Source organism: Mustela nigripes, chromosome 11 (genome assembly GCF_022355385.1).
Source record: "Mustela nigripes isolate SB6536 chromosome 11, MUSNIG.SB6536, whole genome shotgun sequence".
In the NCBI taxonomy this organism is placed as follows: domain Eukaryota; kingdom Metazoa; phylum Chordata; class Mammalia; order Carnivora; family Mustelidae; genus Mustela; species Mustela nigripes.
Window position 1 is genome coordinate 37,819,101 of NC_081567.1, and position 27,589 is coordinate 37,846,689.

Consider the following 27,589-nt stretch of genomic DNA (forward strand, 5'->3'; position numbering starts at 1 on the left):
CCCCCCTGCTACTGTTAAGGACCTTTGTAATGATACTGGGTCTGCCTGGAAACCCCACAGCAGTCCCGCTGTCTAGGCCTGCGCCCCTTTCTGCTGTGTGTCTGGACACGTTTGTGACTGTAGGGGTCAGGACGGCTGCCCCCCCCCCCCCCCGAGCATTTTGCTGTCACAGTTTCACAGTTTCCGAAATCACAGTGACCCGTGGGGCTCACCTCTAAAACCAGGAGCGAGGCGCGGCCGGTCTGGCATGGTGCTGGCTACGCTGTGAGGCACCAGGAAGCCACGGAAATGGCTACAGGCTGGGAAGGAGAAAGGAGAACCGTCCTTACCAGTGAGCGGACCCCCCACCGATGAGATGACCCCCCAAGGAGCTAATCCTAGAGACCCAGAGACACCTACAAAGCCAGCGCTGGCAAGTTCATTCGGCCAGGTCCTGGGACACCAGATTAGGAAAAACAAAATCCACTCCATTTCCACGTGCTGGCAACAGCTGTTCATGGAATGAAGAGGGTCCCGTCCACGGCGGCACCAAACTAAAGATCCTCCGAAAGTACCACGTTGAAAACAGCTCAAGATTCGTGAAGATCTAAGTCAAGGGGAAGGTGCCCCACACCCCTCCATTGGAAGATGGCTGTCATCTGCTGTGAGGCACGTGGAAAGCCTGAGCCAGAGAAAAGCCAAACCAGCGGGGCAGCTTGTCAAAACCAACCTCTCCATTCTAGGAGGCTGTACGCCTTTGTTTTTTTGAAGTAGGCCCTACGGCCCGTGCGGAGGCCAAGGCCGGGCTTGAACCCCCAACCCAGAGATGGAGACCCAAGGTGACGTCAAAAGTCTGACGCTTCACTGACTGAGCCACCCACGTACCCCATTTTTTAAAAAACGGCCGAGTCACAGACTGGGAAAAATGCTTCCAAATCTTATACCTGATACTCCACACTCTTAGGAGACCAGGGAAAAGCCGGCCCACCTTGGAGAGCGTGCCCCGGGGAAGGCAGCGCTGAGAGCCGCTGGGCTAGGGATGCGCAGGGTGCGTGCACTCTCCGGGGTGCTGAGAGGCCCCTGTGTTGCTGCAGCTGGCTGGGGGTGGGGGGGGGGTATGAGCTTGAGCCACAAGCTGGGTGCAGGGGTGACTTAAAGTCTCGTAACCGTCACACCTAAACACACGAGCCAGCATCTCCCCCCAAAGAATTTGCCCAAGAGGCCGGAAACCCACATCCGCACTGAGCCGTAGCTGAAGGCTTGCTACCAGGTCCTGGCAGCCCCGGACAGAAGCGCCCCCACGGCGGTCCGCTCAGCGGGTGGAAGGAGCTAGTGGCGGCCTCTCCCTGTCACCCCCCCCCCCCCCGGGACACAGCACTGTACGTGCTCACAGAAAGCCCGCTCGCCGGCCACGGGCAGATACACCAGCGTCACCCTTGGGCCAGCCCCACCGCACTGACTGGGACCGCCACAGGGGAGGACTGTCGGGGCGGGCGTCGTACTCGGCAGCACCTTTCGGGAGCTCTCAGCCCAGACAGCAAAACTGAGGCAGACCAAGGAGGGAAACGTATCAAAAAGCAGCAGCCAGCCGGGAAAGCTACACGCCTTGTGGGTGATCGGAACGGAAACGTGCAGCAGTGCTGGGCGACCCCAGGTCAGAGCTAGAGCAGAGGACGACGTGGGGCGTGCAGGGGTCCGTTCCGCACAGACCTCAGCACAGTCCACCTCTCGCGGGCTCTGGTTCCGGCCCAGATGCGGCCGAGCTGCTCGCTCCGTCCAGAAGAGCGCACACGGTGCACCGGCCACGGAGCCAAGCTGCTCTGGGGGGAGCCGTGCTCCGCGAGGGACCAAGACGTTGTCTACCTCGAAGCTGGTGGGCACGGCCCCCGACGTGCCCCATGGTGCTTCGAGAGCGTCACATTAAAGTCCACGTGTGAGAGTGGCCCAGAAACCCCCACATTCTGAGGACTCCTGCTCGGTGCTGAGTGACTCGGGAAACTGCAATCCAATGAACTCTTGCCAAAAACGACGGAGAGCGCAGCCAGGTGAGCCCCAGGATGGAAGGACACCCCCCGTGCCCCAGGAAGGACTTGCATCCAGACTGACTTTCTTTAAGAACATAGATCGGGCTGACCCATCACCAGAAATCGGCAAGAGACATACACGCCCTTCATGGGACAGGACAATCCTCCGGCTGACGAGCCTCAGGGGCCGCAGTCCCACTGGTGTCTGAGAAGCACAGGATAAAAGCCAGCGTCCACTCACCTTCGGGGCTTGGGAACAGACAGGATGGCGCTGGGCTGGGCAGGGCACCCCTGGGCGCCAGGAGGTGGGGACCCGCTAACTGCTCGGGAAGTCCAGCCTCACCTGCAAAGAAGACACACACCTGGTTCCCAGCAAGTCCACAGAGGACCCACAGGCCTGTGGCACAGGGCCCACAGGCAGTAGGCGGTGAGCGAGGATGTGGGGACGGCTGTGTGTCCGAGTTGCCTGAGTCCCGTGTCACATGAGCAGCCAGGCCCAGGGCTCACGTGGGACCCCCATCCACACGATGATCGGAAGCACATGAAACCAGACACCTCGTGGAGAGCCTCGATGGCCAGCTCCGAGTGGCCAGGGCAGGGAAGGACCCGGGGTCGGGGGTGGAGTGTGGGTGTTGCTATGGGGGCAGCCATGCAGGCCCAGCCGGGTTCACAGAGAGAGCCCTGTCCCTCCGCACACCCTCCCTCCCAGCCCTGGCCCTGTGCAAGGCTCGCGGGAACGTGCTGAGTCGGCACCTGGGGCTGCGGTAACGCGTGTTTACCTGGTCAATTTCTGGGCGTGCACATTCTCTGGCGGATCTATAATTTCTCAGAACAGAGGCTGAGAACCGACCTGGAAATCAGTCAAAGCTCAATAAATGGAGAGATAAAGCTGTCCCCCACGCCCGGCATCGGGAGCTGTGGGCCAGGCATGGGTGAGGCAGGAGTGGGGGAATGGAGAGGGGTGCAGCGGGTCCCCCTGGCCCTCTCTGCGGGGCTGCAGACTTGCCCCCTGGCCAGGAGGTACACTGGAGAGTCTCCCGAGGCTCCCTGAGCCCTGCCCCTCCTCTCGAGGGGAGCCTGGCTGTGCCCTCATCTGTCGGCCTCTGCTGAGGACCCCTCCCCCTGGCTGTGCCCACTGTGCCCAGGGTGGGTGGATGAGGGGGCGCAGGGCTCCCCCTGCTTGAGAAGCAAGGGGCCGTGCTAGCTGTCAGCCTTCTTCCTGGCCTGACCTGGGACTGACCTCAGGCCAGGCTCTGGGCAGCCATCCTGTGCAAGAGCAGGCTGGTCAGCTGGGAGCTCTGGAGGACAGCCTGGGTCCCAAAGCAGGTGGAGGTTGGTCCTGCAGCCACAAGACCCAGCGCCCAAGGCCAGGCCTCCCTCCACTCTCCCAGAGAGGGCAGCGCTAGGGAAAGCAAACACAAGGGGGCCAGGGACCCTGCCCTGGGTTCCTAGAAGAGGATGGGGGGAGGAGGGGTGACCAGACACCAGCTGACCCTGAGGTCCCAGAAGCCGAGGCTGGGCAGGGCCCCATGGAGGCCTGATGAGGACCCCACCCAGGCTGTTAGGAAATGGGCAGGGGGAAGGAGGGGGGTGGTCAGTGTGCCAGGCCCATCTCCCACTTAACTCCCACATGGCTGTCTGCTGAGTGGGAAGTCCCCCACAGCTGCCCAAGGGACCCCCAACCAGGGGCAGAGGGCCAGCCAAACCTGAAGGTGGCTTTGGGTGAAGGCAGCCCCCCAGCCTCTCCCCTATGCCATCTGTGTCCTGGGCATTTGGGGCTGACACTGGGTGCCGGGCTCAAGAGGGTTAATGGCATCGGGCCAGCAGGGCTGGGCTGGGCTGGCCACAGGGCGCTGGCGGCCCCGGCAGTGGGGAAATCAGAGGACAGGAGCGGCCGGCCCCAGCAGACGCACCAGCTTGTGGCCCACCTGTGGTCTGTTCTGCACACGGGATGGCCCTGACTGGAGGTGAGGAGCGCCCAGGGCCCCAGCCCCTCGCTCTGGGGGTAGCCAACCCTGTGCCTCCGAGGCCCGGGGCAGCCCTGCAAGGGCCCAGCTTGGGGTGGGCTGACAGCGCCAGTGCCGCCGCAGGGGCGCCTCGGGGTGTGCCCTCGGACACCCTCTAGCCACCTCCTGTCTGCTTCCAGGGCCAGTCCCCCTCAGGCACCCCCGGGGACCCCTCCCTGGGCTGGACTGCTGTCCCTGCAGCCCCTCAAAGGCCCGGCGCGGCCTGTGCAGGTGGGTGTGGGGAGCCTCCTGCACTGCCTCTGGCCCTGCCTGGACAGCCCACACCCTCTGAGGGCAGAGATGGGCCCCGACTTGGTGGGCAGCCCAGTGTGTGACACAGGTTTTGGGGTGTCATGCGGTGGGACCCAGTGCCCTCTGTCCCGAGACACCCCTGACCGCTGGTGAGTTGAGGGTGCGGAGTTCCCATCTGCCCTGAGGCAGGCACCGTGCTCCTCTCCCGGCATAAGTGCTGAGACATTCCTGGACCCAAGGCATGGCTCCTGGGAGCACATGGGAGGGTGCCCCCCACCCCAGGAGCCTCACTGCAGTGGCGCCCACCCACCCACTGGCCACTCTCAAAGGCAGGAGCACATACCCCACTCGGGCCTCCCGTCGGCCCACCTGCCAGCACAGCCCCACTTGAGTGTCCACGCTGGGACGCACACGGCCACACAGCTGAACAGCCAGGCACCCCTACCCGCAGTTCTCTCCAGAATGTGCGTCGCTACCCCAGTGGGCCTGCAGGGTGGAAAGGGCCGTCAGTTCTGAGCCGGACCACGTCCCGGTTGTCCTAACCGGGGCTCTACTTCCAAACGAGGCTGGGAGAGCACAGTTCTGAGCCCCTACCTCTGTCTGGGCTGCCAGCACCCCGGCCTCTCTTGGTCACGTGCTGCGGTCCGGGCGCCGAGTTCCACGCCGCAGTGTGTGGGCAGGCGGCGGCCCTCGCCCTGGGGCTCAAGTCCTCTGGCCCCTCTCCCTGCAGGAGGCCCAGTCCTGGCCGTGCTGCTAGTCTCGTGGGTGGCGCTGGGCCCCTGCAGCCTGGAGGGAGTGGAGAACGGGGCCCCAGGGGCCACCGAGAGCCCACAATGCCCAGCTGTGTGCACCTGTGGCCATGATGACTACGCGGACCAGCTCAGCGTCTTCTGCAGCTCCCGCAACCTCACGCAGCTGCCGGACGGCATCCCGCTCGGCACCAGGGCCCTGTGGCTGGACGGCAACAACCTGTCCTCCATCCCCGCAGCCGCCTTCCGGAACCTCTCCAGCCTGGCCTTCCTCAACCTGCAGGGCAGTGGGCTGGCGAGCCTGGAGCCGGAGGCGCTGCTTGGCCTACAGCGGCTACGGCACCTGCACCTGGAGCGGAACCAGCTGCGCGGCCTGGCAGCCCGCACCTTTCTGCACACGCCAGGCCTGGCCTCGCTCGGCCTCGGCAACAACCTGCTCGGCCGGCTGGACGAGGGCCTCTTCCAGGGCCTGGCCGGCCTCTGGGACCTCAACCTCGGCTGGAACAGCCTGGCTGTGTTGCCTGACGCCGCCTTCCACGGCCTGGCCGGCCTGCACGAGCTAGTGCTGGCGGGCAACAGGCTGACCTACCTGCAGCCCCCACTTTTCCGCGGCCTGGCCGAGCTGCGTGAGCTGGACCTGAGCAGGAACGCCCTGCGCAGCGTCAAGGCCGACGTGTTCGTCAAGCTGCCGCGGCTGCAAAAGCTCTATCTGGAGCGCAACCTCATCGCCGCCGTGGCCCCTGGTGCCTTCCTGGGCATGAAGGCGCTGCGCTGGCTGGACCTGTCGCACAACCGCGTGAGCAGCCTCCTGGAGGACACCTTCCCCGGCCTGCTGGGCCTACATGTCCTGCGCCTGTCACACAACGCCCTGGCCAGTCTGCGGCCGCGCGCCTTCAAGGACCTGCACTTCCTGGAGGAGCTGCAGCTCGGCCACAACCGCCTGCGGCAGCTGCCAGACAGGGCCTTTGAAGGCCTGGGCCAGCTCGAGGTGCTGACGCTCAACGACAACCAGATCCGTGAGATCGAGGCAGGTGCCTTCGCGGGCCTCCGCAGCCTGGCGGTCATGAACTTGTCCGGAAATTGCCTGCGGACGCTGCCGCCACAGCTCTTCCTCGGCCTGGGCAGGCTGCACAGTCTGCACCTGGAGCGCGGCTGCCTGGGCCGCATCCGGCCGCGCGCCTTCGCAGGCCTCTCAGGGCTGCGCCGCCTCTTCCTCAAGCACAACGGCATCGTGGCCGTGGACGAGCAGGGCCTGGGCGGGCTGGCCGAGCTGCAGGAGCTGGACCTCACGGCCAACCAGCTCACGCACCTGCCGGGACAGGCGTTCCAGGGCCTCGGCAAGCTGGAGTACCTGCTGCTCTCGGGCAATCGGCTGGTGGCACTGGCAGCCGACACCCTGCGGCCCCTTCGCCACGTCTTCTGGCTGGACGTGTCGCACAACTGCCTGGAGGCCCTGCCTGAGGCCGACCTGCCCCAGCTGCGCTACCTGAGCCTCCGGAACAACTCCCTGCGGACCTTCACGCCGCACACCCCTGGCCTAGAGCGCCTGTGGCTTGAGGGCAACCCCTGGGACTGCGGCTGCCCGCTCCGGGCCCTGAGGACCCTGGCCCTGCAGCAGCCCAGCGTCGTGCCGCGCTTCATGCAGGTGGCGCCGGAGGGCGACGATGGCCTACCACCTGTGTACGCCTACAACAACATCACCTGCGCCAGCCCCCCGGGCGTCTCGGGGCTGGACCTGCGCGATGTCGACGAGGCCCACTTTGCTCACTGCTGACTGAGGTGTGGCCTGCCCCGATGCCGCCCTGCGGTCACCATGGTGGCCCCCTCTGCTGGTGTGGGCACCGCTGCCATACAGGCCCCGGCCTTTCCAGCTGTCCCTCATTAAAAACCATTTAACAGGGCGTCTGGGTGGCTCAGTGGGTTGGGCCTCTGCCTTCAGCTCAGGTCATGATCTCAGGGTCCTGGGATCAAGCTCCGCATTGGGCCGGCTCTCTGCTCAGCAGGGAGTCTGCTTCCTCCTCTCTCTGCCTGCCTCTCTGCCTACTTGTGATCTGTCAAATAAATAAAATTTTTAAAAAAACAAAATAAATAAAAGCCACCTGACACACCTGTGTGACCACAGGAGTATAGCTCTGGCGATGCGGGGGAGGAAAGCTCAGGCCCCTGCCCCCGCCCCACGGCCCTCCTGGGACACCCACCTGTGCCAGAGGGGCGGGTCCTCCTCCTCCTGTGGTCCAGAGCCCCAGCACCTCAGCTATCCTCTTTGGCCACATTCTCAGAGGCCCTGATCCTGGCAAGCCAGGCAGAGCCAGGAGGGTCACTGCTCATGCCCAGCGTGAATGTAGGTTCTCGCTGCCAGACCCCGGCCGACACACCCCCCACCCCCAGGAGCCCTTCCCCTGCCCTCTAGTTCCACACCAGGAAACATCTGTCCACAGTGCACCTGAGCCCCCATCATCGCCCCCCCTCCCAGCAGGGGGTCGCCCTGTCCCTTCTGCCAACATTCCAACCTCTTCCCTTGGGGAGGGCGCCACACCGTGCCCTGGCCCACTGCACCGCCCGGCCTCCCTGGGGCGCTGCATGTCACTCCCAGCTCTGCCCCGGCCCTGCGGTGTGGAGGGTGTGGAAAGCGACTGGGGATGGGCCGTCCGCTGCGCCAGGCTGAGCCTTCCCCCACGGCATGGATTTCTCCGCTATCACCAAGCTCTCCACACACTGACCCCAAGCTCGATCCAGGCGTCTGCAGGGGCCCACAGGCTGGGCGTCAGAAGGCCAAGCTGGCTGCCGTGGAGCGCACCAGCCTGTTAAGGCTCTGGTGGCCCCAGGACACGACGCTCCGGAAGCAGCAGACCCGTAACTGCGGCAGTGGGACACTTTTAATCGTGGGTTCCTCTGAAGTTAAGTCTAACGCTTCACAAGACGCTCCCCGCTGTCCCGGCATCGCTCACAATGGCACTGGTGGGAGGCGCTGAGGACAGCAGACACCCCTAGGATTTCTCCAGACGTGTAGGTGTTGTGACCCACATGGAGCCTTGGCTGCGAACAACAGCCCGGCTGTGGGTCCAGGGGTGCGCGTGCCGTCACCTGAGAGTTCAGCCACCAGGACCCCACACCTTCTCCCGGGCCCTGCCACCGGCCCGCAGGACAGAACCACCCACTGTCAGCCACTCTACCGCCCAGAGGCCCGCAGGGCCACGGCCTCTGCTTAGGTCTGAGTGTGCGCGGCCAGAGACACGAGAGGGGGCTGCCTTGGTCAGGAGAGCCGAGCAGGCGCCTCACTCAGAACCTTCTGGGCTATGGAGGAGAGCGCGGGGAAGGCGGGACTCTGAGGGAAGTCCCTGATGAAGTCTCGACCTTCCTCCAGGCTCCTGGTGAGCTCAGGGTCCAGAGGCACAGATCCTGCGAAGGGGGAGGGCAGGGGACGGGCTGTGAGGGTGGCAGAGGGTCAGGGGCCAGCTCCCCAGCCCCAAGCCACCGGGGTTCCCGCAGGCTCCCGCTCGTGCCCACCAGCCGTGGGGAGCTCAGACCCCCGGAGCAGAGTCCAAGCGCTAGCCCTGCCGTGCTCACCCAGGAAGGGGACTCCGGCGAGTCTGGCCAGCTCTGCCCCGCCTCCCTGGGAGAAGACGTTGGTGCACTCCTGGAATGCAGATGTGCAGCCCCCCGTAAGGAACTTCTCACACACTCGAGGGACAGGCCCAGGGGTATTCTCGCCACCCAAGGCACACCTGACCACCCCTGGGCCCCGCAAGGGCTGGTGACCACTCGAGTCCCCACGACTCACTGTGCAGTGGGGACAGATGAAACCACTCATGTTCTCCACGATCCCGACCACCTGCAGCCCTGTCTTCCTACAGAAGGTCAGCTCCCGCCTCACATCCCCCACAGACACCGCCTGCAACCAGGCAACAGAGGACAACAGTCAGTGGGCGGGTCAAGAGCCGGGAGTGATGCCAGGTCCCCAGTGAGGTCGCGGATGGTGCTCGCGTGGTACCTGTGGCGTGGTGACCACGAGGGCCCCCAGGGGGCCATAGGGGCGCAGCGCCTCCACAGCAGCCATGTGCTCATCAGAGGTCCCCGGGGGCGTGTCCACAACCAGGTAATCCAGCTGTCCCCAGGCCACGTCAGACACGAACTGCTTTATCAGCGCTGCAGAGACCCAGGGGTCTCAGCGAGCCCCTCACCTACAGCCTCTGCAGGTCCCGAGTCTGTCCCAACGGCCGTAGAGCAAGCCACTCCTTACGGAGGATAGCACGCGCACCACGTGGGCCCCACAAGCACGTCCCTCTTCCCGGATGTGGGGACACCCCTGCCACCCAAGACTTCTGCTCAGGCCTGAGCCAGGAGCTGTGATCCCCCTGGGGAGGGGCTATGTGCCTGGACGCAGGTTCCCCTCCAGCTTCTGCAGCAGGAGAGATGGTGACCCACGGCGGCAGGTCCCACATGCAGCCCCTCTCCCCGCCAATCACACGGCTTAGTGGGGCCCGGCATGGCCTCAGGTCTGAGCAGAACCCTCCCCGCTCAGGGACTTGGATGGGGCCGTTGACAACCGCACAAGGTCCCTCCTGCTCTTAACTCCCACGCCGGCCTGATCGCCTGGTGAGCAGCAGAACCGTTCTGCAAGTAACTGGCTCTTGGGTCTCTGGCTTTACCCAGTAACCCTGGGGAGGGGGGCCCGAAGCTCCCGCAGGACTTTCTGACTTTTTAACGGAGTACCGAGGTGGCAGCTGGGGGAAGCAAGAGGGCTGGCTGTGCCGTCCCACGCCCCGTCATTACCGTTCTTCTTGGGGCCCCTCCACACCACTGCCTCGTCCGGGCTCTCCAGCAGGAAGCCCACGGACATGAGAGAGATGCTCTGCTCCTGGTCCACAAAGACGGGGACCCAGCCACTGTCACACTGGTGCACGGCCCTGCCCTGCACCCGAAGCATGCGGGGGATGCTGGGGCCACACAGGTCCACGTCGAGGATGCCCACCTGCAAAGAGGCAGGACGTCCATGAGGGGCAGGAGCAGCGGGGCAGTCGGTGAAGGTGCCAGGGTGGGGTGCTCACCTTCTTGCCCGCATGGCGCAGGGCCAGGGCCAGTTCCGTGGAGATGGTGCTTTTCCCGACCCCCCCCTTTCCTGAGAGGACGAGGAGGATGTGCCGGACACCTGCCAGGTTTCCAGGCTCTGGTCAGGAGAAAAGGGGAGGACAGAGAATCCACCTCGCACCAGATGCTCTGGGAGGCTTACTCCGAAGGCTCACCAGCCCCTCCTGCACCCCCAATTCCAAGACCTGCTCCTTTGGCGGAACGGAAGCAAACACCCCCAGCTAGAAGGAAGGTCTTCCTGCAGGCCAGCTCCAGACCTGACCTCTTAGCAGACGGCTGTCCCAAACCGCCCCCTCCGCTGTGAGCACGTGTGAGCTGCGTTCCCATAGCTCACGCTCCCAGGTGGGCCACAGGAACGGAGAGGCTGCAGGGTCCAAGCTGATCCCAGTGGGAAACAGGGCCATCGAGACAGGTTGAGGTGTGCTGTGCTGGGGACAGCCCTGCCCCCACTCATAGGATTCAGGTGTGATGCCCCCCAGGTGCCCAACCACTCTCCTGGGATCCCTGGTCTCCGGTTCTCAGGAGGAACGCTTAGAGCTCTAGTCACAGGAGGGCATGGAGCCACCTCTCTGGCTCACACCATGCCCTGAGCCCCAGGCACACACCTGCATCGCTGGCCACTCCCAGAGCGGCCCCAGGCCCAACAGCCATGGCTCTCTGTGGGCCGCGGACCACTCCGCCCGGGTCTTCCCTCCTATGAGCATAACATGTCCTTGAAGAAACACCAGGCCCACCCCTGCCGCGCAGGGTTGCCATCTGCACCCACACAGCCGTCAGTCCCTCTACAACACCCTAATGTTCTTGCCTCTTACCTCTGACCCCGCCACGGGCATCCCTGCCCGACATCCCCACCGCCCTGCCCGCGAGCCTGGGTCCCCCTGGGGGCTCCACAAAGGCTGCCCTGGTCCCGACCCTCCTCTAGACCCTGCCTCCAGCGACGAGCGGGGACGGGGTGCGCGGGGCACCGGGCCGGCTCGCGGCAGGGCCCGGTCGCCGACGCCGACAGCACCCCCGGGGCAGCCCGCCGCACCCGCCCGCACCCGCCCGCGCCGTGCTGGACCACCGGTTCCTCACAGAACCCACACACGCGGCGCGCAGGCTCCAGCCGCGCGGCCCTGCGGCCCCCAGCCCCCGAGGCGCAGCGAGACGCGGCTGGTCCCCGCCAAGCACCCTGCGCGCGCCCTCTGGGCGCCGACGACACCCCCTGAACGCCCGGGGCCGCGACCGGCCGCGGCGCACCGGAGCCGCCAGTTCGGAGCACTCACCCGCCGCCTCCGCCATCCTGCCCGCCGCGCCGCACGGCCTCCGTCCACCGGCCCAAGCCCCGCCCCCCGCGCAGCGCCCTCCCCCTGGCCGTCCTGACAGGCCCACTCGCGCTCCACTCAGCCAGTCACATCCACGCGATGTGCCCGCCATGAACCGGAAGTGGGCTCACTTCTGTGTCAGTCCCAGCCTCGCCCCGCGTCCAATGGGCACACGGGCCCTGTCGCCGACTGCTTGGGACGTGACCAATGGGGAGGTGGAGCCAGAACCGACAGTTCGAGCGACCTTTCGGCAGGAGGCATGTGCCGCGCGGCCCGCCCCCTGCCCGCAACCCCGAACCGCCAGCGCCCAGCAGCGCCCGCCAGCGGCCGCGGGGCCAATGCGGCGCGGGGGGCGGGCTGCGGGGCGGGGATTGTTTACGTCTCGCTGGGGAGCGGAAAGTAGGTCACGGCCGCCGGGCGGAGCGCGGCGGCAACTAAGCAGTGGCAGGTGAGCGGCGACGAGGTTCGGCGGGCGGCGGGCGCGGCCCCCGGCCCCGCAGCGCACGGCCGCCGCGCTCGCAGGCCTGGCGGGAGCGCTGGCGGCGCGGGGCCCCGGCGCGCCTTTGTTCCTGCGGGCGGCGGCGCTGGGGGGGCCCGGGGCTCGGCGAGAGGCCTCGCCGCAACCCCCGCGACAGCGCGCAGCTGGAGACCCGCGCGGGCCGGGTCGGGGCGCGCCGCCTGCCGTGCGCTGCTGCGGGGCGGTCACCTGCGCCTGGCGGCCGGGGGCGGCGCCTCGGGGAACGGGCGCGTGGGGCACTCTGGGTCGGGGGGCAGCCCCGGAAGGCGGCGTGGTCCCGGGAGAATGCGGGACGGGAAAGGCATTCCGGGCGAAGGGCGGGAGCGCGCTCGCACCGGGGCCAGACCCTTGCGGCTTGGAGGAGCGCGGAGGGGCGGGATGTTGCATGTTGTCTCCGTAAGGCAAGGCCGAGCCGTTTCCAGATGGATTGAGACTTGCTTCCGTTCTTAAGCTCTGTGCTTCCAGAAAGTCGGCTCGGCTGTAATGAGTGAAGTGGGAGGAGCCAGAGGAAGGTGGCCCCGGGGATGGAGAGGGCTCAGGACATGGTTTGGAGGTGGTGCTGGGCGTGTGAGGGTGTTCAGGGTGACTGCCATGGGTCTGGCATGAGGAACTGGGAGGTTGGAGATGCCATCTGTCACACTGGACGACAGAGGAGGAGCCAGACGAGGTTGGAGGCGCCCGAGGGACGGCTGGGCTCCGCAGGCTGAGCTCGGTCCGGCTGAGATACGCGTTTGAGAGTCATGGGCATGTGCGTGGTGTTCCTCACTCTCTGCCTGGTGCTCATCGAGGTGCCTGCATGTTGGAGGGAGGGCTGAGGGCGGGAAGAGTCCCAGAGCTCTTGGTCCGCATCCACAGGGCTTAGGCAAGCTCGCATCTTTGGCCGAGGCCAGCATAGCTGGCTGAGGATGGAGCATGGAGCACGGGAGCACTGCCTGTGTCTTCTCTGCTCAGAGCCTGGGTGTTCCTCCAGATCCTGTCCACCATGGCCAGGCGCCCTCGGAGCAGCAGAGCTTGGCACTTTGTCCTGAGCGCAGCCCACCGAGACGCGGATGCCCGGGCTGTGGCTCTGGCAGGGACCACTAACTGGGGCTACGACTCGGATGGGCAGGTAGGTCCTGGTGGGGGATGTGGGCATGGATGGACTAAGGGGCAGAGATGCCCAGGGCAGGCAGTACCTGAGCCAGAACTGAAAGAGAAAGATGCCCCCGGGGGCAGAGGATGGGCCAGGGAGGCCCTCCTTTCCCCTGGTCAAGGACCCATGTGGCCCTGGGGTGACAGGACCCCAGGACAGATACCACCTTTAGATTTTTCTCTCTGGGGCACAGAAGTTGTTTTTTTTGGTCAGTTCAACAAAAACTCCATTCCACTGATCCAACCAGCGTCCTAAAGCAGCTTGGCGTGTGTGCTCCCAGATGTCATCTTTGCCTGTATGAATATATGCTTGGTGTTTGTGTACATGTATGTAGAAAGAGGACCTGGAATTTTTAGAGATCAAAACGCCCGTGCCTTCCCACATGCAGTGGCTCCAGAGCTCAGGGAGGCCAGGGGTCCTGCAAAGGAGCAGCTGGACACCCCAATCGTGGCAGCCACGCTGCACAGCTGTTGTGCCTTTTGCTGGAGGTGGGCACTGCAGATGGCTTGTCAGAGCGCTCAGACCAGGGCAGGGGTTCAGTTCTGCTCTGAGTCGCTTTGGCTGCTTCCGGCAAGGGTGATCCTTGGGTGACTGGGCTCTGCCGGGTCCTAGCACCCCATGTTATTGCCCTAGCCCTGGCGGGTTTCCTGGAGGAAGCAGTTGTCTTCTTGATAGCGTGAGGGTGGCTGAATCCCGTGGGACCACCACCCCCGGGGGAGAACTGGAGGCAGAGTCCAGGGCCCCTTCCAAGGGCCTCCCCAAACTCCCTGCCCAGGCCAGTGAGAGGCCTCGGCCTGCATTCCTGTCACATTGCCAGCTCCCCCGACCACATGATCTGAGCAATCCATTCTCCCGCCAGTCTCTGCCCGGCCAGCTCATCGCTGGAAGATGCAGGTGGTGTTGGGGGCCTAGGGCACAGCATGTGACGCATGCCTATAGCTTGTCTGTCACCTAATGGGCGGGGAGTCCTGGGTTGTGTGGGCGGGCGTGTCACCCCAGCACCTCTGACTCCGGCTCTGATGCTGGTTCTCTGGTTGGTGGTGGGCAGCTGCCCCCTCCCTGCTGTGCTGCTGCGCAGGGGGCTGGTCGAGTGGACCCCGGGACTCAGGTCTGTGACCTTGGCATTAGACAAAATGGGAAGGGGATGGACGGCCTGATGAGCAGTGAGCCTGCCTTCGCTTTGGGGGAACAGCATTTTCCATAAGGGGCGGGTGGTGCCTCAGGCATTCTTCCTGTCTCTTGGTGGCATCTGTCCATGACCGTGGCTTCTGGCCTCCTGAGCTCCATCTCTGCTGTGTGGCCGCTCCGTAGCCTTGGGTGCCAAGAAACAAGGGGCAGGTTTTTCAGCCTCTAACGGGAGAAAGCAGAGCTGAGGAGCACAGCATGGGAGGGAAGGGCTGGAAAGGCCTCTTGGAAGCGCAGTCTAGGGGCATCGAGGCCGCCCCTGCTGTAGGAGACAATGGACACAACAGGGGGGTGGGCAGGCCCCGATGCAGGCTGTAGGCCTTACCCTCAGAGCAGCAGGATGCTAAGGCGAACCAGGCCTTGCCCTGGGTCTGTGCAGGGACAGAGGACATTTCGGGGGGAGGAGCTCATGGAGGCCAGGAGAGCAGGGCACAGAGGGTGGAGCCTGGCCAGGACCCCAGCCTGCGTTCAGGGCCTGGCCAGTGAGACCCCACCCCCTTGCAGGTGGGTCCAGAGGGCCCTGTCCTCAGAAGAGGAACAGCTCCGTGTGCAGAAGGCATCTGTAGTGTTAGCATACCTGACTGGTCTTCTGGAAGGATTTGGCTCTGGGCCATCATCGGGCTCCCAAGATGTGGAGCACATGTCATGAGGGTGGGGCCCCTTGGGCAGAGGACAGGTCCCCACGGAAGGTCTTGCTGTGGCAGCACTGCATGTATGTGCACGGGACTACAATGCCCTGGGCTTGGGTTAGGAGCCACCCATTCTGTGATGACCAGAGGGCCACGGCCCAGAACAGATGCAGGGGCTCTGCAACAGGAAGGGGCCCACGCGCTCCCTGTGTAGAGAGCCAGGCTGCCTTCGTCAGGTCAAGAGTCTGTCCCGGGCTCCCCTGCTTCAGGATGGCTGGAGGAGGAGCTGGAGCCAGCAGCCCCACCTGACTGGTTGTCAGCGGGGTGCCTGGTGACCCCCGGTGGAGCCCTTGAACCCATTCCCAGGAAGGCGGGGGAGGTGTCCAGGGCCACTGGGGGTGGCACTGGACAAGGGTAGAGAGTCCCAGGGAAGGCCTTTGGGGATGGATCTGCAGGTGCTTCCTCGGGGCATCAGTGCCATCGACCTGCACGTGGTGGCAGCGGAGGGCAGGGGGCATGCCAGGCGGGAGCAGCTGGTCCTTCTCTTGCAGCACAGTGACTCTGATTCCGACCCTGAGTCCCCCACCCTGCCGCCGCCCATCCCCAGCGCTGTGCCTGTGACCGGGGAGTCCTTCTGTGACTGTGACGGCCAGAGTGAGGCCTCCTTCTGCAGCAGCCTGCACACGGCGCACCGCGGCAAGGACAAGGACTGCCGCTGTGGGGAGGAGGACGAGCGTGAGAACCGGGGGAGGACACAGGGCGCGGGGCACGGGAAGCCAGCCTGCATATCCTCCAGCCCTGACCTCCTCCGCTCCTGCAGATTTTGACTGGGTGTGGGACGACCTGAATAAGTCCTCGGCCACCCTGCTGAGCTGTGACAACCGAAAGGTCAACTTCCACATGGAGTACAGCTGTGGCACAGCGGCCATCAGGGGCACCAAGGAGCTGGGGGAAGGCCAGCACTTCTGGGAGATCAAGATGACCTCCCCAGTCTATGGCACCGACATGGTCAGTGGCCAGCAGGCTGGCGGGGGTGGGGCTGGCAGGTGTGACCCCAGGCGCCCAGGCCCCAGACGCCCTCTACCCGCCCCACTCTTCCCAGATGGTGGGCATCGGCACGTCAGACGTGGATCTGGACAAGTACCACCACACGTTCTGCAGCCTGCTCGGCAGAGACGAAGACAGCTGGGGTCTCTCGTACACGGGTATGTGGGGCCCCGAGGGCAGGCAGAGGACAGGGGTGGGGGTCGCAACCCCGAGGCAGCAGGGCTCACCCCATCGCCCTGTCCCCCAGGTCTCCTCCATCACAAGGGCGATAAGATGAGCTTCTCGTCAAGGTTTGGCCAGGGCTCCATCATCGGTGTGCACCTGGACACCTGGCACGGGACGCTCACCTTTTTCAAGAACAGGAAGTGCATAGGTGAGGGCAGACATGACCTTGACTGGTGCCTGCAGGGTGTGGAACTGCAGCCCCCACCCAGGCGTCCCAGCAGCTGGTCCCTGTAGGAACCTGAGGTCCTGGGTTTCCTGGAGGGCGGGGCCACACCAGGGGCAGTGGGAGTCTGCATCCTGCAGGGCCGGCTGGGGACTCAGGTGGTGCCCTCCACTCCCCCAGGCGTGGCGGCCACCAAGCTGCAGAACAAGAAGTTCTACCCAATGGTGTGCTCCACGGCGGCCAAAAGCAGCATGAAGGTGATCCGCTCATGCGCCAGCATGACCTCCCTGCAGTACCTGTGCTGCCACCGCCTGCGCCAGCTGCGGCCTGACTCTGGGGACACGCTCGAGGGGCTGCCCCTGCCACCCGGCCTCAAGCAGGTGCTGCGTCACAAGCTTGGCTGGGTCCTGAGCATGAGCTGCGGCCGCCGCAAGCCCCCCGCACCATCCCCCGTGGCCACCTGCGCAAGCGGCCCCGAGCCCCGGCCCCACCCACGGAAACGCTGCCGACGGACCTGACTGCTTGCTGGAGGACACCGCCTTCCCTGGGCCTGGAGCCGCCTGCTCCACGCCCCTTCAAACAACTCCAGAGGGCAGACTCACGCCCAGGGCGCCCAGGGCGGTCTTGGCTGGTATGGGCCCCTGTGGCCCCAGGAGCATTGGCCTTTGGTGTCGTGCAGATGCGGCCAGCCCGGCTCTCCTGGACCGACTGGGCCGGAGGACACGGGCAGAGGCAGCCCCCGTGCTCGCTCCCGGCCTGTTTGCGTCCTTCAGCTGCTCATGCATGTCGTCAGCTGCTGTCCCTCCTGTCCCAGGCCAAAATGACCGTAATAAACTTATACTCCACATGACGCCTCTGTGGTGGCCAGAGGAAGGAAGTCAGGGCCGAGGCCCGGGGCTCCCGGCTGCCCAGGGCTCTCTCCATGTCGCAGCCAGCTACATCCCAGCGCCTGCCAGGAGAGCCAGCCCCGTTCTCTCTCCTCCCCCGGGACTCTGTTTTATTGCCTCTCAGAACATGCCGCCCCCAAGTCTCCCCGTGACTGGTGTTTGTTACCCCTTCCTGACCCCAACTGGGCCCCAGCTCTGTGGCCAGCATGTCCAGGACCCAGGGCAGGGGAAGTTCACCCCTCCTCTCCTGCCCATCCCAGCTACCCTAGAATGTTTAGGCTGCCCCACGCCCTCCCACCTACCCCAAGGGCAATGCCCTGTTCCCTCCCCCTGCCAATTGGGGTGGGGTGGACCACGTTCTGTCCTGCTGGTGAGACAGGGCTCCTTCCTATCCCACAGACGTAGTCAAGAGCTCATATCCCACAGACGTAGTCAAGAGCTCAGGTCCAGCAGGAGCTCGGGGTTGGTGGCGGTCAGGAAGAGGCAGATGCGGCGGGAAAGGTCAGGCCCCACCCTGCGGGGCCGGCCAACACCGCCGGTCTTCACGGGGAGGTCCGCCAGGAGGGCCAGGCGCTCCTGATCCGAGCTGCAGCTCGTGTATGCCTGTGGTGGGCACAGCGATAAGCAGGGCAGCTCTTGGGGCCCTAGCTCCACAGCGACAGGCAGGGACTGGGGGACCCACCTGCTGCAGAAGGCGGGGAGAGGGGAAGGCAGTGACAATGGCATCGGCCACAGCAGGGCTGACCCGGCGGAACTGCCTGATCTGTCGCCACCAGACCCCCCGCAGTCCTGTGCCATCTCTTGCCACGCGCTCACCGGCTGCCCAGCGCCCAGCCACACAGAAGGAAAAGGCACAGGAGTCCCGGTACTGCCTACAGATGGAGAAGGATGCAAAGAAGGTTCTAGAGCCCTCACGTCTTCGGAGCACCCTGTCCTCCCGGCTCACAAAGCCCTCGGCTCTCTGCTATCAAAGACACCAGGGAGATTCCACCCACCCAGGTGTCCCTGTCCCCTCCCCCAGCCACAGTCACAAGTGTGGGTTGGGGGCACGCACTTGAGCGGGCGCTGAGCAAGGGCCCTGGTGAAGGCGCATATGTTCTGAGTCAGCTCCTGCCAGGAGGCCACCAGCAGCACATCCAGATGTGCCCAGAGCTGCAGGAGGACCAGGGCCTGAGGATGTGAGCCCACCGTTTGGTCAGACAAGGTCACCCCTAGGGGACACCCAGCTGAGACGAACCCCACATGCTGCTCCAGGACCAAATGGGCTGCTGGGCCTTAGAGAGCAGCCCAGGCACCAGGACCAAGGGCAGAACCAAAGGCAAACATCCCACCCATCCCACTTCACCTGACAGGCCCTCACCTCTTCCACCTTGGGCCAGCTGAGTGTCACTGGGGCACGGGCCACTGCTGGACTCTCTGGCTGCTGCACGTGCTGGCTGCTGGGCTGCTGAGACCTGAACAAAGATGACCATCTCTCTGGGTCCCCACACCCCATCACTCTTCCGGGGCCCCCCAAGAAAGGGAATTAGCTGGGTCATAGTCAACCCCTGGGCTCCCACTACCTTTCCCCCGAACTCCCGCATCCCAGCCAGGCCTACTAAAGACAAGAGAGTGACTGGTACCACAGGTAGACATCCAGCCCGATGACAGCCAAGCGGAGGCCGGTGGAGCTCTCAGGACAGACCCAGGGCACGGAGCAAGATGGGCCACAAGTCTGCAAGCCGAGGTTTAACACATCTGTTTCTGCAGCTGGCAACACGGCAACTGCGTTCGCATGCAAAGAAGTCGGCCTGAGAGTGGCTCAGTGGTCCGGGGGAGAGAAGGACACAGGCTTCCAACCACAGAGCACAGCTGTGTGCCTCCTGCAAGGCCGAGGGACCTGGGAAACCCACAGTGCCTTCCAGGCACCTGCAAGAGGGACCCTGACCCCTCACCCTCCACTTCTGCCTCTCCACCCCAGCACCCAACTGCCTACCATTCTGCAGGTGTGTGAGAAACCCTGAACCACCCACACCCAGACCCGCACAGAGTCTAAGCTAATGCCTGCCTTGTCACTCAGCTTACCGGAGAACTTCCCCTAACCCGGGTTTTACTCTCCAGCAGCGGCCCCAGTCTGCTCCAGGCCAAGAATCCACCTGGCTTCCCTAGCTCACCCACATCTCCACCCCAGGCCGCTGCATACATCCTGTCTGGTCCTTCTCCCCTAGAGTACGGAACAGCAGCTAGCGGAGCAGCTCCCCCAAGCTGGGAAGCCCAGCCCCTCTGCCTGTGGGAAGGACTACTGCGCCCCACCCCTGCGCACCTGAGTCAGCTGCAGGAGGCCCTGTAGAAACTCCTCTGGCTCCAGGAGCAGGAGAACCTGTTCCTCGGCAGCCCACACCTCCGAAGGCACCTGTGGGGACATGGAGAGACAGTGCTCCCCGCCCCCACCTCACAAGTCCCAGGGCCCTGCCTGGGCCCAGTGGCTCAGAGGCTCTTCGCTATAGCCAAGCCCAGAGCCTGGCGAAACTGCTCTACAGACAATCCTCGCCTCATCCCCCGCCAAGTCCAAGACCAGTTCAGGTTTGTGGACACCAGCCCTGCAAGTCGCCGCCACCCCTTGAGCGCTCCAGCTTCTAGCTGACCACTCTCAAGCCCCGCAGGCGTGCGTGAAGTTGCAGGGAACAAGCACTCAGGCCAGGGGTGCACTCCGCAGCCACCGGACACTTACAGTGCGGGGACAAGGGTCCGGCTTCATTCTGGTCCACCTGAGGCTCCGGGCCGGGCGCTGGGGTTCGATGTGGTACTCACAGCCCAGGGCGCCCAGGGCCTCCAGCAGGACGTCGGCACCAGCATCTTCCAGAATGGCTGCGATGAGCCGCAGGGACACGGCTGTCACCACCGCCCGGCTGCGGAGAGCCGACCCCGGCCTGCGCCCGGCCGCCTCCCCAGCTGGGAAACCGACTCCACGCCGGCGCCCCCCGGCTCCCCCACGCACCTGGGTCCACGCGCACTGCCACGCGCCGCAGGGCCCGCTCGGGCCGCAGAGCCTCGGCGGCCGCCCTGCACTCCTCCGCCGCCGTCCTGCACTCCTCCACCGGCCGGCGGGCCTTCGCGCCGGCGGGTCCCTCGCCGTCCGAGTCCGAGACCTCCCACGTCGGAGGCCGCCGCCGGCCCCCGCCCCGTGCCCCCGCCCGGCGCCAGCATCCAGCCCGCCCGCAGCCCTCCCGCGCCATCGCTGGCCCGGCCTCCACTGAGCTTCCGCCCGCAGTCGGACGCTTTTCCGAGAGACACCGGCCGCTTCCGGCGGAGGCGCGGCTTCCGGTCGGGGCACGGGCAAGCCGGGCGCCGACCATGGCGCGCAAGAAGGTGCGGCCGCGGCTCATCGCCGAGCTGGCCCGTCGCGTTCGGGCCCTGCGGGAGCAGCGGAACCGACCGCGCGACTCGCAGCGCTACGCCCTGGACTACGAGACGCTGACGCGGCCGTACTCCGGCCGCCGGCTGCCGGTGCGCGCCTGGGCCGACGTGCGCCGGGAGAGCAGCCTGATGCAGCTGCTCAGCCGACTGCCACTCTTCGGCCTGGGCCGCCTGGTCACGCGCAAGTCCTGGCTGTGGCAGCATGACGAGCCGTGCTACTGGCGCTTGACGCGCGTGCGGCCCGACTACACGGCGCAGGTGCGTGCGCGCGGGTGCCCCGGCGCCCCGGCCGCGGGGAGGGGGCGAGCGCGCGCTCCGAGCCGACGCCCTGTGCGCTTGCTTTGCAGAACCTGGAGCACGGGAAGGCCTGGGGCGTGCTGACCTTCAAAGGTGAGGTGCTGGGGGCGGCCGTGACCCTGACCCCTGACCCCAGCCTGTCCCACGGGCGCACGTGTGCTCAGCCCGGGCCTTCTTCCCTAGGGCGGACGGAGAGCGAGGCCCGGGAGATCGGGCAGGTCATGTACCACGACTGGCGGCTGGTGCCCAAGCACGAGGAGGCTGCCTTCACCGCGTTCACACCGGCGCTGCCCGAGGACGCTCCGCGCTGCGTGCCCTACCCGCCACTCCTGCGGGCCATGATCCTAGCGGAGCGGCAGAAAAGAGGGGACGCCTGCACCGAGGAGCCCATGCTGAATCTGGAGCGGACCCGAGTGCATCCCTGGGACTACCCTGCGAAACAGGAGGCGAAGAAAAAGGCCAAGGCCACGCCAGTCTAAATGCCACGGGGAGGGCGCGGGGCCCCGCTTTGTGAACGAAGACGCCTTTGCGTTGCAGCTGGGTCAGCCCCCTGGGAGCATGGAGCCAGACCCTGCGCCCCCGCTTTTGCTCTGGGCGAGCAGGCCCCCGGGGTGTCGGGGCTGGCCTCGGGGCGTGGCGGGGCTGGCAGCGCTGGCGCGGGTCGCCTCTGCGCTCCGTGCGGTCACTGCCGGACTCGGCCGGCAACTGTGTGCGCGCGCGAATAAAGGCAGAACCGGAGCCCTGGTTTGTGGTTTTCTTTGCGTTTGGGGTTGGGCAGCCACAGCAGGTTTTGGGCAGGTCCGGGAGGGAGCGCCGACCCTGGGGGGGTACCTGAGGGCTGGGGCTCCCCGTGCGCCCGCCGCCCGCCGCCCGGCCCCTTTAAGCGCAGGCCCCGCCCGCCGCCGCCGCCATCATGCTGTGCCTGCTGCTGACGGTGCTCGCCCACCTCTTCCCGGCTGGTGAGCGGCGGCGGGCCCGGGTGGGGGAGCGGGTGCGGGCAGGGGAGCGGCCGGGCCTGACACGCCCCAACCCCGCGGGCTCCCGCAGCGGGCGCCGGCGTATACGAGCGCACCTTCCTGGCGGTGAAGCCCGACGGGGTGCAGCGGCGGCTCGTGGGCGAGATCGTGCGGCGCTTCGAGCGCAAGGGCTTCAAGCTGGTGGCGCTGAAGCTGGTGCAGGTGAGGGCGCGCGGGGGGCGGCGGCGGGGCGGCAGCGGGGCGCGGGCGGGCGGGTGGAGACACCGCCGCGCGCGGCACGTCCCCACCCCGGACCGCCGCAGGCCTCGGACGAGCTGCTGCGCGAGCACTACGCCGAGCTGCGCGAGCGGCCCTTCTTCGGCCGGCTGGTGGACTACATGGGCTCGGGGCCCGTGGTGGCCATGGTGAGTGCCCGGCGCGCGGGCGGGCGAGTGGGCGGGCCCGAACGGAGGCCTATGCACTGATCCCCGCCGGCTCGCGCGCAGGTGTGGCAGGGGCTGGACGTGGTGCGCGCCTCGCGAGCGCTCATCGGGGCCACCGACCCGGCCGACGCCGCGCCAGGCACCATCCGCGGGGACTTCTGCGTCGAAGTCGGCAAGTAAGGCAGCCCGAGCGCGCGCTCAGCCCCCGCCACGCCCCGGCAGCCGCCGGCGCTCACGTGGCTCTCCCGCAGGAACGTGGTCCACGGCAGCGACTCGGTGGAGAGCGCCCGCCGGGAGATCGCGCTCTGGTTCCGCGGCGACGAGCTGCTGTGCTGGGAGGACAGTGCCGCGCACTGGCTGTACGAGTAGCTGCGAGACCCCGCGGGCCCCTCCTATTAGTGGCCCGCCCTGGCTCACTGCGTGGGCCAGCGTTTCTTGGGACAATAAAGTGAAGCAAGTCCTTAACGCTCCCGCTGGTCTGTGCCCAGGGACACAGGGCTACGACGTTAAGACATTTATTACATACAGAGCAGATACGTGGGTTCGCTTGCAGGGCCAAAGCCTGAGGAGAATCACCACCCAGCCCCTTCCCTAGCTGCGCCCACCCGGCTCGCCCTCAAGTCTCTTCGCGGCCCTGTGGGAACAGACAAGGGACTGGACATACATCACAGTGGAGAGTGGCAGGGTGGTGGGGAGAAGCCTGCAGCTGCACGTGGCTGTGGTGGTGGCTGGCTAGGATGCGGCGTGGCTGCCCGAGATCTGTGCTTCTCTGGTGGGAGGTGGGTGGGCAGCAGGGCTTCCGGAGCAGGAGTGAGGCCTGGACCTGGGCGGGTTGGGGAGGTGGCAGTCCAGGGCGGCCCCCCTCAAAGCCGGCTGGAGGCAGCTTCTACCCCGAGCTCTCGCTGGCTGTCTTCAGTTGCCCTCAAGGGAGCAGGCCACACTGCCAGCCCTAGGCACTTCTTAGTGTGTCTTGGGAGCTGGGCTCCTTGGAGACTGGGAGGCAGGCCCCAGACCACGTGTCCCCCTGCCCCCCTGAGGCTGAGCCTGTGTCCTAGGACTGACCTCAGGAGAGGCCAGGGGCCTCCCCTTCTTCCTGAGGCCTGCACCTGCCTTGGCAGCCTGAGAAATTCCACCCGAGAGGATTGTGAGAGGGGAGGTCTCCAGAGCCTGCTCCCACCGGGTGGGTCTTCTGCACAGGGAGAGCTGGCCATACGGGGTGAGCAAGAAGAGGGCATCTGTCCCCGTCTTCTCAAGTAGCTGCCTTAGGCAGCCTGGCTACGTGCTTCCATGCCAATTCCCGGGGCAGGCGTCAGGATGTGGGTGGGAGGTGTCCGGGGAAGGCTAGTAGCTGGGCCAGCTCCCGCAGGGTCAGACCCATCCCATCAGGCAGCAGGCAAAGGCAAGTGCGCTCCGGCTGGGAAGACCTGGCGGGCTGAAGTCCCTGCTTCCTGCCCTGGGGGGTCCTGGGGTGAGGGAAGTGGGGGGCCCAGGGTGGAGCTGGGAGCCACCTGCAGGGTCTTCTCCTGATCTGACCTACCCCAGGACCCTGCCCTGCTCTGGCCCTGAAGTGCCCCCAGGCTGTGAGAACTTGTGACCAGAGGCGAGCCAGAAGCTGCTGGGTCGGGTATCCCCAGAGGTTCTTGCCCTCCCGGTGAGGGTGCAACCCCGCTCCCCCGTCTCCCTCCCAGCCAGACCCTTGCTGCCGCCCTTGGGGAGGCCCGGCCCTAAGGTGAAAGCTGCAGGTTGAGAGGTTCTAAGAGGGGCGCCGGGCTGCCTGCAGGGCGGGCAGCAGGTGGGCAGGGTGGGGGGGCTGTATGTACACGTGGGCGGCAGGCAGGTGGCGGGGCAGGCTGGAGCCTCACTCGGGGCTGTAGGACACTTGCCACACGATGATGTGGCTGCGTTCTGCCTTGGACAGCAGGGGCTTCACCTGGCTCACGTCCCCAGTGTTCTCCTCGGTGTCATCATCCTCTCCGTCCCCTGGACAGACAGCAGCTGCTGTGATGGGCCTGCCCCCCTGGGGGGTCCCGGGACCCTGGGCAGCGCCTACTCACCGATGCGGAAGTCGATGTAGCCCTCCCCGCCGCTCAGCACCAGCACGTTCTTCAGCTTCTGGCCCTCGGCGTCCGAGGTGGGGGCGGCGGGGCCGGGGCTCTCAGATGGGCTGTCGAGCACGCTGCCATTGAGAGTGGCCAGCACGTTCCCTGTCATTGGGGCACAGGGAGCTCAGCCAGGCAGCCGGCGCGTCCCCCCCCCCACCCCACAGGCTCCGGAAGGGGGGCCACGCCGCTGCCTGGCAGCAAGGGGGGGCCCAGCTCCTCACCTGGAACTGACACAAAGAACTTGACGGCATCGCGGTGGCCGTGGAAGCAGAGCTGGGCCTGGGCCATGGAGCAGTAGGGGATGAAGCTGCTGGCCGACTTGTCGCTGCTGTCATCCCCATACACGTGGATGACGCCCCCAGGGCGGGCTCCTTCCCCAGCTGTGGGGGATGTTTTGTTGGCTGGAGAGAGAGAAGGGCAGCAGGCCCCAGCCTGAGAGGAGGCCGCTGATCTCCAGCGGGCAGAGGCAGCATCAGGAGAGCGCCCGCCGCCGGGGCGAGGCCAGCCTCAGCCCACAGGGCATCTCAGCTGGGGGCTTCCGTGCGAGGGCAGGAGGCAGATGCTCTGGACTCACCTCGGAGCCCCAGGAGCTGGCCTCGGTGCAGAACCACGGCTGGGGAGGCGAGGGGCGCAGCATGGGAGGGAGAGGAGAGAAGTCACAGGAGGGGCAGGCCGGGGCGAGCGGCACCCCAGTCCGGAGTGAGGCCTGGCCGAGCGTGCCCTCCACCCCCTGCCCCCAAGTCTTGTCCGAACGCAGTCACCACCACCTGTGCGGGCGTCAAGGGGGGTCACTCACTCTCCGTCAGCGGGATAGAAATGACCACGCCGTTGCCGGTGCCCACCCAGAGGCGGTTGCCCGCGATGAGCAGGGCCGTGATGCGCACAAAGGAGAAGCCCAGCTTGCCAGTGCCTGGGGAGAAGAGGGCAGGTGGTCGGTGTGGCCACCGCTGGGGGCCCTCCCAGCCCTGACGCCCAAGCCCAGCGCAGCCCCTCACCCAGCATCTTGCTGACGTAGGGCTCGATGTCCACGTCCTGCAGGTGCTGGTGGGTGTGGGCGTGGTAGAGCCGCAGCGTGGAGTCCAAGCGGATGGACACCCACACGCCGTCCCCGATCCACGCCAGCTGCCGGACCTGGCTCTCCCGCCGCGGGTGTGCATCAAACGACTTCTGTGGGGTCGCGGCAGTTCACGTCAATGAGGGAGTGCCGGGGGGGGGGGGGGCGGCTCTGAACCCACCTAGCCGCAGGTCACGATGCAGCCCATGTGGCTCACTGCAGCCTTTGCTCTAGAACCTGTTCTGCTCCTCAGGGTCCAGGTTCCAGGGCAGAGCCGTAGCCACCTCAGCCCACAGGCTGGCGGCCTGGGGGAGGCGAGCGGGGCCCCGAGGGAGCTGATAGGACTCACTGCAGAGCAAAGCAGCAGGTGGACCCCAGACAGACTGGCACTCACAGCCCAGCCGCCCCTGCTGGCCCGTGATGGTGCTGTCTCCCTGAGCAGGCTGCCCTGGACCCCACAAAACCCCCAGGGCCCATTAGCGGGCATGCAGGGAACGCTGCCCCCAGCAGGATCCCCTTCCCATCCCGCGAGGCCCTCCTGCTGCCAGCACTTGCCTCAATCTGCATTGTCTTGGGCTGGATGACGTGCACCTTGTTCTTGTAGCCACACCACACGCGGTCACACACGACGGCCATACAGCGAATGGAGTGGTGGGGGTGGCCCAGGTCCATCAGGTGATAGTTGCTCAGGTCCCACTGCCCATCTGCAGAGAGCCCCAGACGCCTGCTCGGGCCTGGCCAGGACCCCCCTGCCCATGGTGGGGGCGGCCGCTCACCCGCCCAGCGTCCCCGGGCCTCACCTTCGCCTCGGTGGAAGATGGCCAGAGTCCCATCAGCCAGGGCCACCAGCACGCGCCCTTTCACGTGTCTGGAAAGGGACGGTGGTGAGCGAGAGGGCCCAGGCTGGGTACTGCGGGCCCCTCCCGATGCCCCTGGCCCCTCCCGCTGCCCCAGGCCCCTCCCGATGCCCGCCCTCAGCTGGGGTCCCATACACCAAGCTCAGCACCGAGTCCTTCAGCTTGATGGAGTGCAGACACTTCTTCCAGTTGGCCACGGCTGAGTGCACATACAGCCTGTGGGAGGACGCCGTGGTGGGCAGGGTTGCTCTTCCAGGAGACCCTTCCCACACCCCGCCCTGGGGCCCCACCTACCAGCCATTCTGGGCTCCCAGCCACATGGTGGGGGCCGCGCTACTGCTGGCCCCCGCAGGGTCTGCGCTGGGCTCTGGCTCTGGCTGTGCCCCACCTGTGTCAGCCTCCGGCCCGTTCTCGCTGCAGGAAGGATGGCTGCTCCAGGGTGGCCCGGGGGAGCCCCTTCCCGCCCACCTGAGCCAGCCTCCCCACCCCTCCGTCGGCCCCGTCCTCAGAGAGCCCACCTGCCAGGCTGGGCAGTAGGGGCCGGGGAAGGGGCCAGGTCGGTGAAAACATGCTCCGTGAGGGGCCCAGGCCGCACCGCAGCCGCCTCTGCCTCGCTGGGCCCAGAGTCTGGTACTTCCGTGGCTTCCGTGGCTTCTTCCGTGGACTGAGACGGGTTGACCTTCCCATTGGCGACATTAGCCACCTCCCCTGTGGAAGGGAAGAGTGAGTGTGGCCAGGGGGTGGGGAGGAACAAGGGGGTTGGGGGAGAGCGGCCACCCAGGCGCAGGCCCAGCTCACCCTGACCCTTGTCCAGCACTGGGGTGTCCCCTCGGGAGGAGCAGTTGCTGCGGGGCACGTTACAGCGGGTTGCGCAGCCCACCAGGGTGATGCCCGCCAGCACGCCGTCGGCGCCGGAGTCCTCAGGGTTCACGTCACTGTCCAGGAAGATCTCCCCCGGAGGGTAGTCACTGTCACTGGCCGCTGCGGGAGAGTCACGGCCCCGTCAGCCTATGCTGAGTAGCCCCCACTACCAAAACATAACCAGGGCTCCCGTCCCATGTGGGACTGCCGAGGAGGGAGAAGGCGGCCGCCGGCGACCGTGGGTGGCTCAGGGTGCCCCGGACTCTTAGGCCAGGCTGGCCTCAGTAAGTGGGCCCCTACTCACGACCACTGCCTGCGGGCCTGGAGAGCCAGCACAAGGCATGGAGAAGTGAGATTCTGGTCTCTGGGAGCAATCAACTCTGATCACGTGTCAGAAAGTGAAGAGTTCTGAGGAGCTTGGGGCCATCTTGGAAGA

General features: G+C 66.1%; 7 protein-coding genes and 1 long non-coding RNA gene across 24 annotated transcripts in view; 4 read left to right on the plus strand and 4 right to left on the minus strand.

Moving 5' to 3' along the window:
- Positions 1-496: 496 nt before the first annotated feature.
- Positions 497-4,945, minus strand: LOC132027045 (uncharacterized). Its single transcript, XR_009407051.1, has 6 exons — positions 4,856-4,945; positions 4,605-4,747; positions 3,244-3,405; positions 2,783-2,853; positions 2,245-2,346; positions 497-661 (listed from the first exon to the last, which is right to left on the minus strand). It is a non-coding gene; the product is annotated as an uncharacterized LOC132027045 (long non-coding RNA).
- On the plus strand, positions 3,459-7,119 carry IGFALS (insulin like growth factor binding protein acid labile subunit). The gene is made up of 2 exons (XM_059415699.1): positions 3,459-3,970; positions 4,992-7,119. The coding sequence occupies exons 1-2, from the start codon at positions 3,955-3,957 to the stop codon at positions 6,782-6,784; spliced, it is 1,809 nt and encodes a 602-aa protein (XP_059271682.1). The 5' UTR covers positions 3,459-3,954; the 3' UTR covers positions 6,785-7,119.
- A 749-nt stretch (positions 7,120-7,868) lies between these two features.
- Positions 7,869-11,469, minus strand: NUBP2 (NUBP iron-sulfur cluster assembly factor 2, cytosolic). 3 transcript variants are annotated; one of them, XM_059415707.1, is made up of 7 exons: positions 11,364-11,469; positions 10,059-10,177; positions 9,784-9,982; positions 9,002-9,156; positions 8,792-8,902; positions 8,578-8,647; positions 7,869-8,436 (listed from the first exon to the last, which is right to left on the minus strand). In XM_059415707.1, the coding sequence occupies exons 1-7, from the start codon at positions 11,377-11,379 to the stop codon at positions 8,264-8,266; spliced, it is 843 nt and encodes a 280-aa protein (XP_059271690.1). In that variant the 5' UTR covers positions 11,380-11,469; the 3' UTR covers positions 7,869-8,263. The 3 variants fall into 3 exon arrangements, with proteins under 3 accessions (XP_059271690.1, XP_059271688.1, XP_059271687.1); XM_059415705.1 differs by lacking the exon at positions 11,364-11,469 and having other exon boundaries at positions 9,784-9,868; XM_059415704.1 differs by lacking the exon at positions 11,364-11,469 and having other exon boundaries at positions 7,869-8,409.
- A 290-nt stretch (positions 11,470-11,759) lies between these two features.
- SPSB3 (splA/ryanodine receptor domain and SOCS box containing 3) lies at positions 11,760-17,131 on the plus strand. Of its 3 annotated transcripts, none has more exons than XM_059415702.1 (7): positions 11,760-11,850; positions 12,890-13,027; positions 15,417-15,600; positions 15,686-15,873; positions 15,968-16,070; positions 16,160-16,285; positions 16,481-17,130. In XM_059415702.1, exons 2-7 carry the CDS (start codon positions 12,902-12,904, stop codon positions 16,816-16,818), a joined length of 1,065 nt encoding a protein of 354 aa, XP_059271685.1. In that variant the 5' UTR covers positions 11,760-11,850; positions 12,890-12,901; the 3' UTR covers positions 16,819-17,130. The 3 variants fall into 3 exon arrangements, with proteins under 3 accessions (XP_059271685.1, XP_059271686.1, XP_059271684.1); XM_059415703.1 differs by lacking the exon at positions 11,760-11,850 and adding an exon at positions 12,133-12,667 and having other exon boundaries at positions 16,481-17,131; XM_059415701.1 differs by lacking the exon at positions 11,760-11,850 and adding an exon at positions 12,684-12,707 and having other exon boundaries at positions 16,481-17,131.
- A 47-nt stretch (positions 17,132-17,178) lies between these two features.
- On the minus strand, positions 17,179-20,552 carry EME2 (essential meiotic structure-specific endonuclease subunit 2). The gene is made up of 8 exons (XM_059415700.1): positions 20,165-20,552; positions 19,898-20,034; positions 19,490-19,579; positions 18,810-18,901; positions 18,548-18,641; positions 18,242-18,357; positions 17,870-18,059; positions 17,179-17,790 (listed from the first exon to the last, which is right to left on the minus strand). Exons 1-8 carry the CDS (start codon positions 20,550-20,552, stop codon positions 17,620-17,622), a joined length of 1,278 nt encoding a protein of 425 aa, XP_059271683.1. The 3' UTR covers positions 17,179-17,619.
- MRPS34 (mitochondrial ribosomal protein S34) lies at positions 20,521-21,618 on the plus strand. The gene is made up of 3 exons (XM_059415711.1): positions 20,521-20,841; positions 20,931-20,973; positions 21,064-21,618. Exons 1-3 carry the CDS (start codon positions 20,521-20,523, stop codon positions 21,357-21,359), a joined length of 660 nt encoding a protein of 219 aa, XP_059271694.1. The 3' UTR covers positions 21,360-21,618.
- Positions 21,619-21,712: 94 nt separating this feature from the next.
- NME3 (NME/NM23 nucleoside diphosphate kinase 3) lies at positions 21,713-22,744 on the plus strand. Its single transcript, XM_059415712.1, has 5 exons — positions 21,713-21,839; positions 21,928-22,058; positions 22,160-22,261; positions 22,343-22,455; positions 22,531-22,744. Exons 1-5 carry the CDS (start codon positions 21,794-21,796, stop codon positions 22,646-22,648), a joined length of 510 nt encoding a protein of 169 aa, XP_059271695.1. The 5' UTR covers positions 21,713-21,793; the 3' UTR covers positions 22,649-22,744.
- The window catches only part of MAPK8IP3 (mitogen-activated protein kinase 8 interacting protein 3), a 46,227-nt gene continuing 41,378 nt past the window's right edge, over positions 22,741-27,589 (minus strand). For all 13 annotated transcript variants that reach the window (XM_059415695.1, XM_059415694.1, XM_059415687.1 and 10 more), the window contains 12 exons: positions 27,091-27,273; positions 26,811-27,000; positions 26,587-26,706; positions 26,428-26,508; positions 26,236-26,303; positions 25,991-26,139; positions 25,377-25,548; positions 25,178-25,291; positions 24,956-24,994; positions 24,603-24,782; positions 24,334-24,483; positions 22,741-24,259 (listed from right to left, as the gene is read on the minus strand). In XM_059415695.1, the coding sequence (XP_059271678.1) occupies positions 24,138-24,259; positions 24,334-24,483; positions 24,603-24,782; positions 24,956-24,994; positions 25,178-25,291; positions 25,377-25,548; positions 25,991-26,139; positions 26,236-26,303; positions 26,428-26,508; positions 26,587-26,706; positions 26,811-27,000; positions 27,091-27,273 (1,568 nt within the window). In that variant the 3' untranslated portion in view covers positions 22,741-24,137. The remainder of the gene's footprint in view (positions 24,260-24,333; positions 24,484-24,602; positions 24,783-24,955; positions 24,995-25,177; positions 25,292-25,376; positions 25,549-25,990; positions 26,140-26,235; positions 26,304-26,427; positions 26,509-26,586; positions 26,707-26,810; positions 27,001-27,090; positions 27,274-27,589) is intronic.

What these genes read in the sequence shown, in the direction of transcription:
- NUBP2 (XM_059415707.1), bottom strand. An exon ending in TGCGCCATGCGGGCAAGAAG is followed by an intron (nt 9,983 to 10,058) that starts GTGAGCACCCCA and finishes GCCTCTTTGCAG; the next exon opens with GTGGGCATCCTCGACGTGGA. An exon ending in TCGTGGTCACCACGCCACAG is followed by an intron (nt 8,903 to 9,001) that starts GTACCACGCGAG and finishes GCCTGGTTGCAG; the next exon opens with GCGGTGTCTGTGGGGGATGT.
- SPSB3 (XM_059415702.1), top strand. Translation starts at nt 12,902, where the DNA reads ATGGCCAGGCGCCCTCGGAGCAGCAGAGCTTGGCACTTTGTCCTGAGC. An exon ending in GCTACGACTCGGATGGGCAG is followed by an intron (nt 13,028 to 15,416) that starts GTAGGTCCTGGT and finishes CTTCTCTTGCAG; the next exon opens with CACAGTGACTCTGATTCCGA. An exon ending in CAAGAACAGGAAGTGCATAG is followed by an intron (nt 16,286 to 16,480) that starts GTGAGGGCAGAC and finishes CCACTCCCCCAG; the next exon opens with GCGTGGCGGCCACCAAGCTG.
- MRPS34 (XM_059415711.1), top strand. Translation starts at nt 20,521, where the DNA reads ATGGCGCGCAAGAAGGTGCGGCCGCGGCTCATCGCCGAGCTGGCCCGT. An exon ending in GGCCCGACTACACGGCGCAG is followed by an intron (nt 20,842 to 20,930) that starts GTGCGTGCGCGC and finishes CTTGCTTTGCAG; the next exon opens with AACCTGGAGCACGGGAAGGC. An exon ending in GGGCGTGCTGACCTTCAAAG is followed by an intron (nt 20,974 to 21,063) that starts GTGAGGTGCTGG and finishes CTTCTTCCCTAG; the next exon opens with GGCGGACGGAGAGCGAGGCC.
- EME2 (XM_059415700.1), bottom strand. Translation starts at nt 20,552, where the DNA reads ATGAGCCGCGGCCGCACCTTCTTGCGCGCCATGGTCGGCGCCCGGCTT. An exon ending in GCCTCCTGCAGCTGACTCAG is followed by an intron (nt 18,902 to 19,489) that starts GTGCGCAGGGGT and finishes CTCGGCTTGCAG; the next exon opens with ACTTGTGGCCCATCTTGCTC. An exon ending in CTCCCCGCCTTCTGCAGCAG is followed by an intron (nt 17,791 to 17,869) that starts GTGGGTCCCCCA and finishes TGCCCACCACAG; the next exon opens with GCATACACGAGCTGCAGCTC.
- NME3 (XM_059415712.1), top strand. Translation starts at nt 21,794, where the DNA reads ATGCTGTGCCTGCTGCTGACGGTGCTCGCCCACCTCTTCCCGGCTG. An exon ending in CGCCCACCTCTTCCCGGCTG is followed by an intron (nt 21,840 to 21,927) that starts GTGAGCGGCGGC and finishes GGGCTCCCGCAG; the next exon opens with CGGGCGCCGGCGTATACGAG. An exon ending in TGGCGCTGAAGCTGGTGCAG is followed by an intron (nt 22,059 to 22,159) that starts GTGAGGGCGCGC and finishes GGACCGCCGCAG; the next exon opens with GCCTCGGACGAGCTGCTGCG.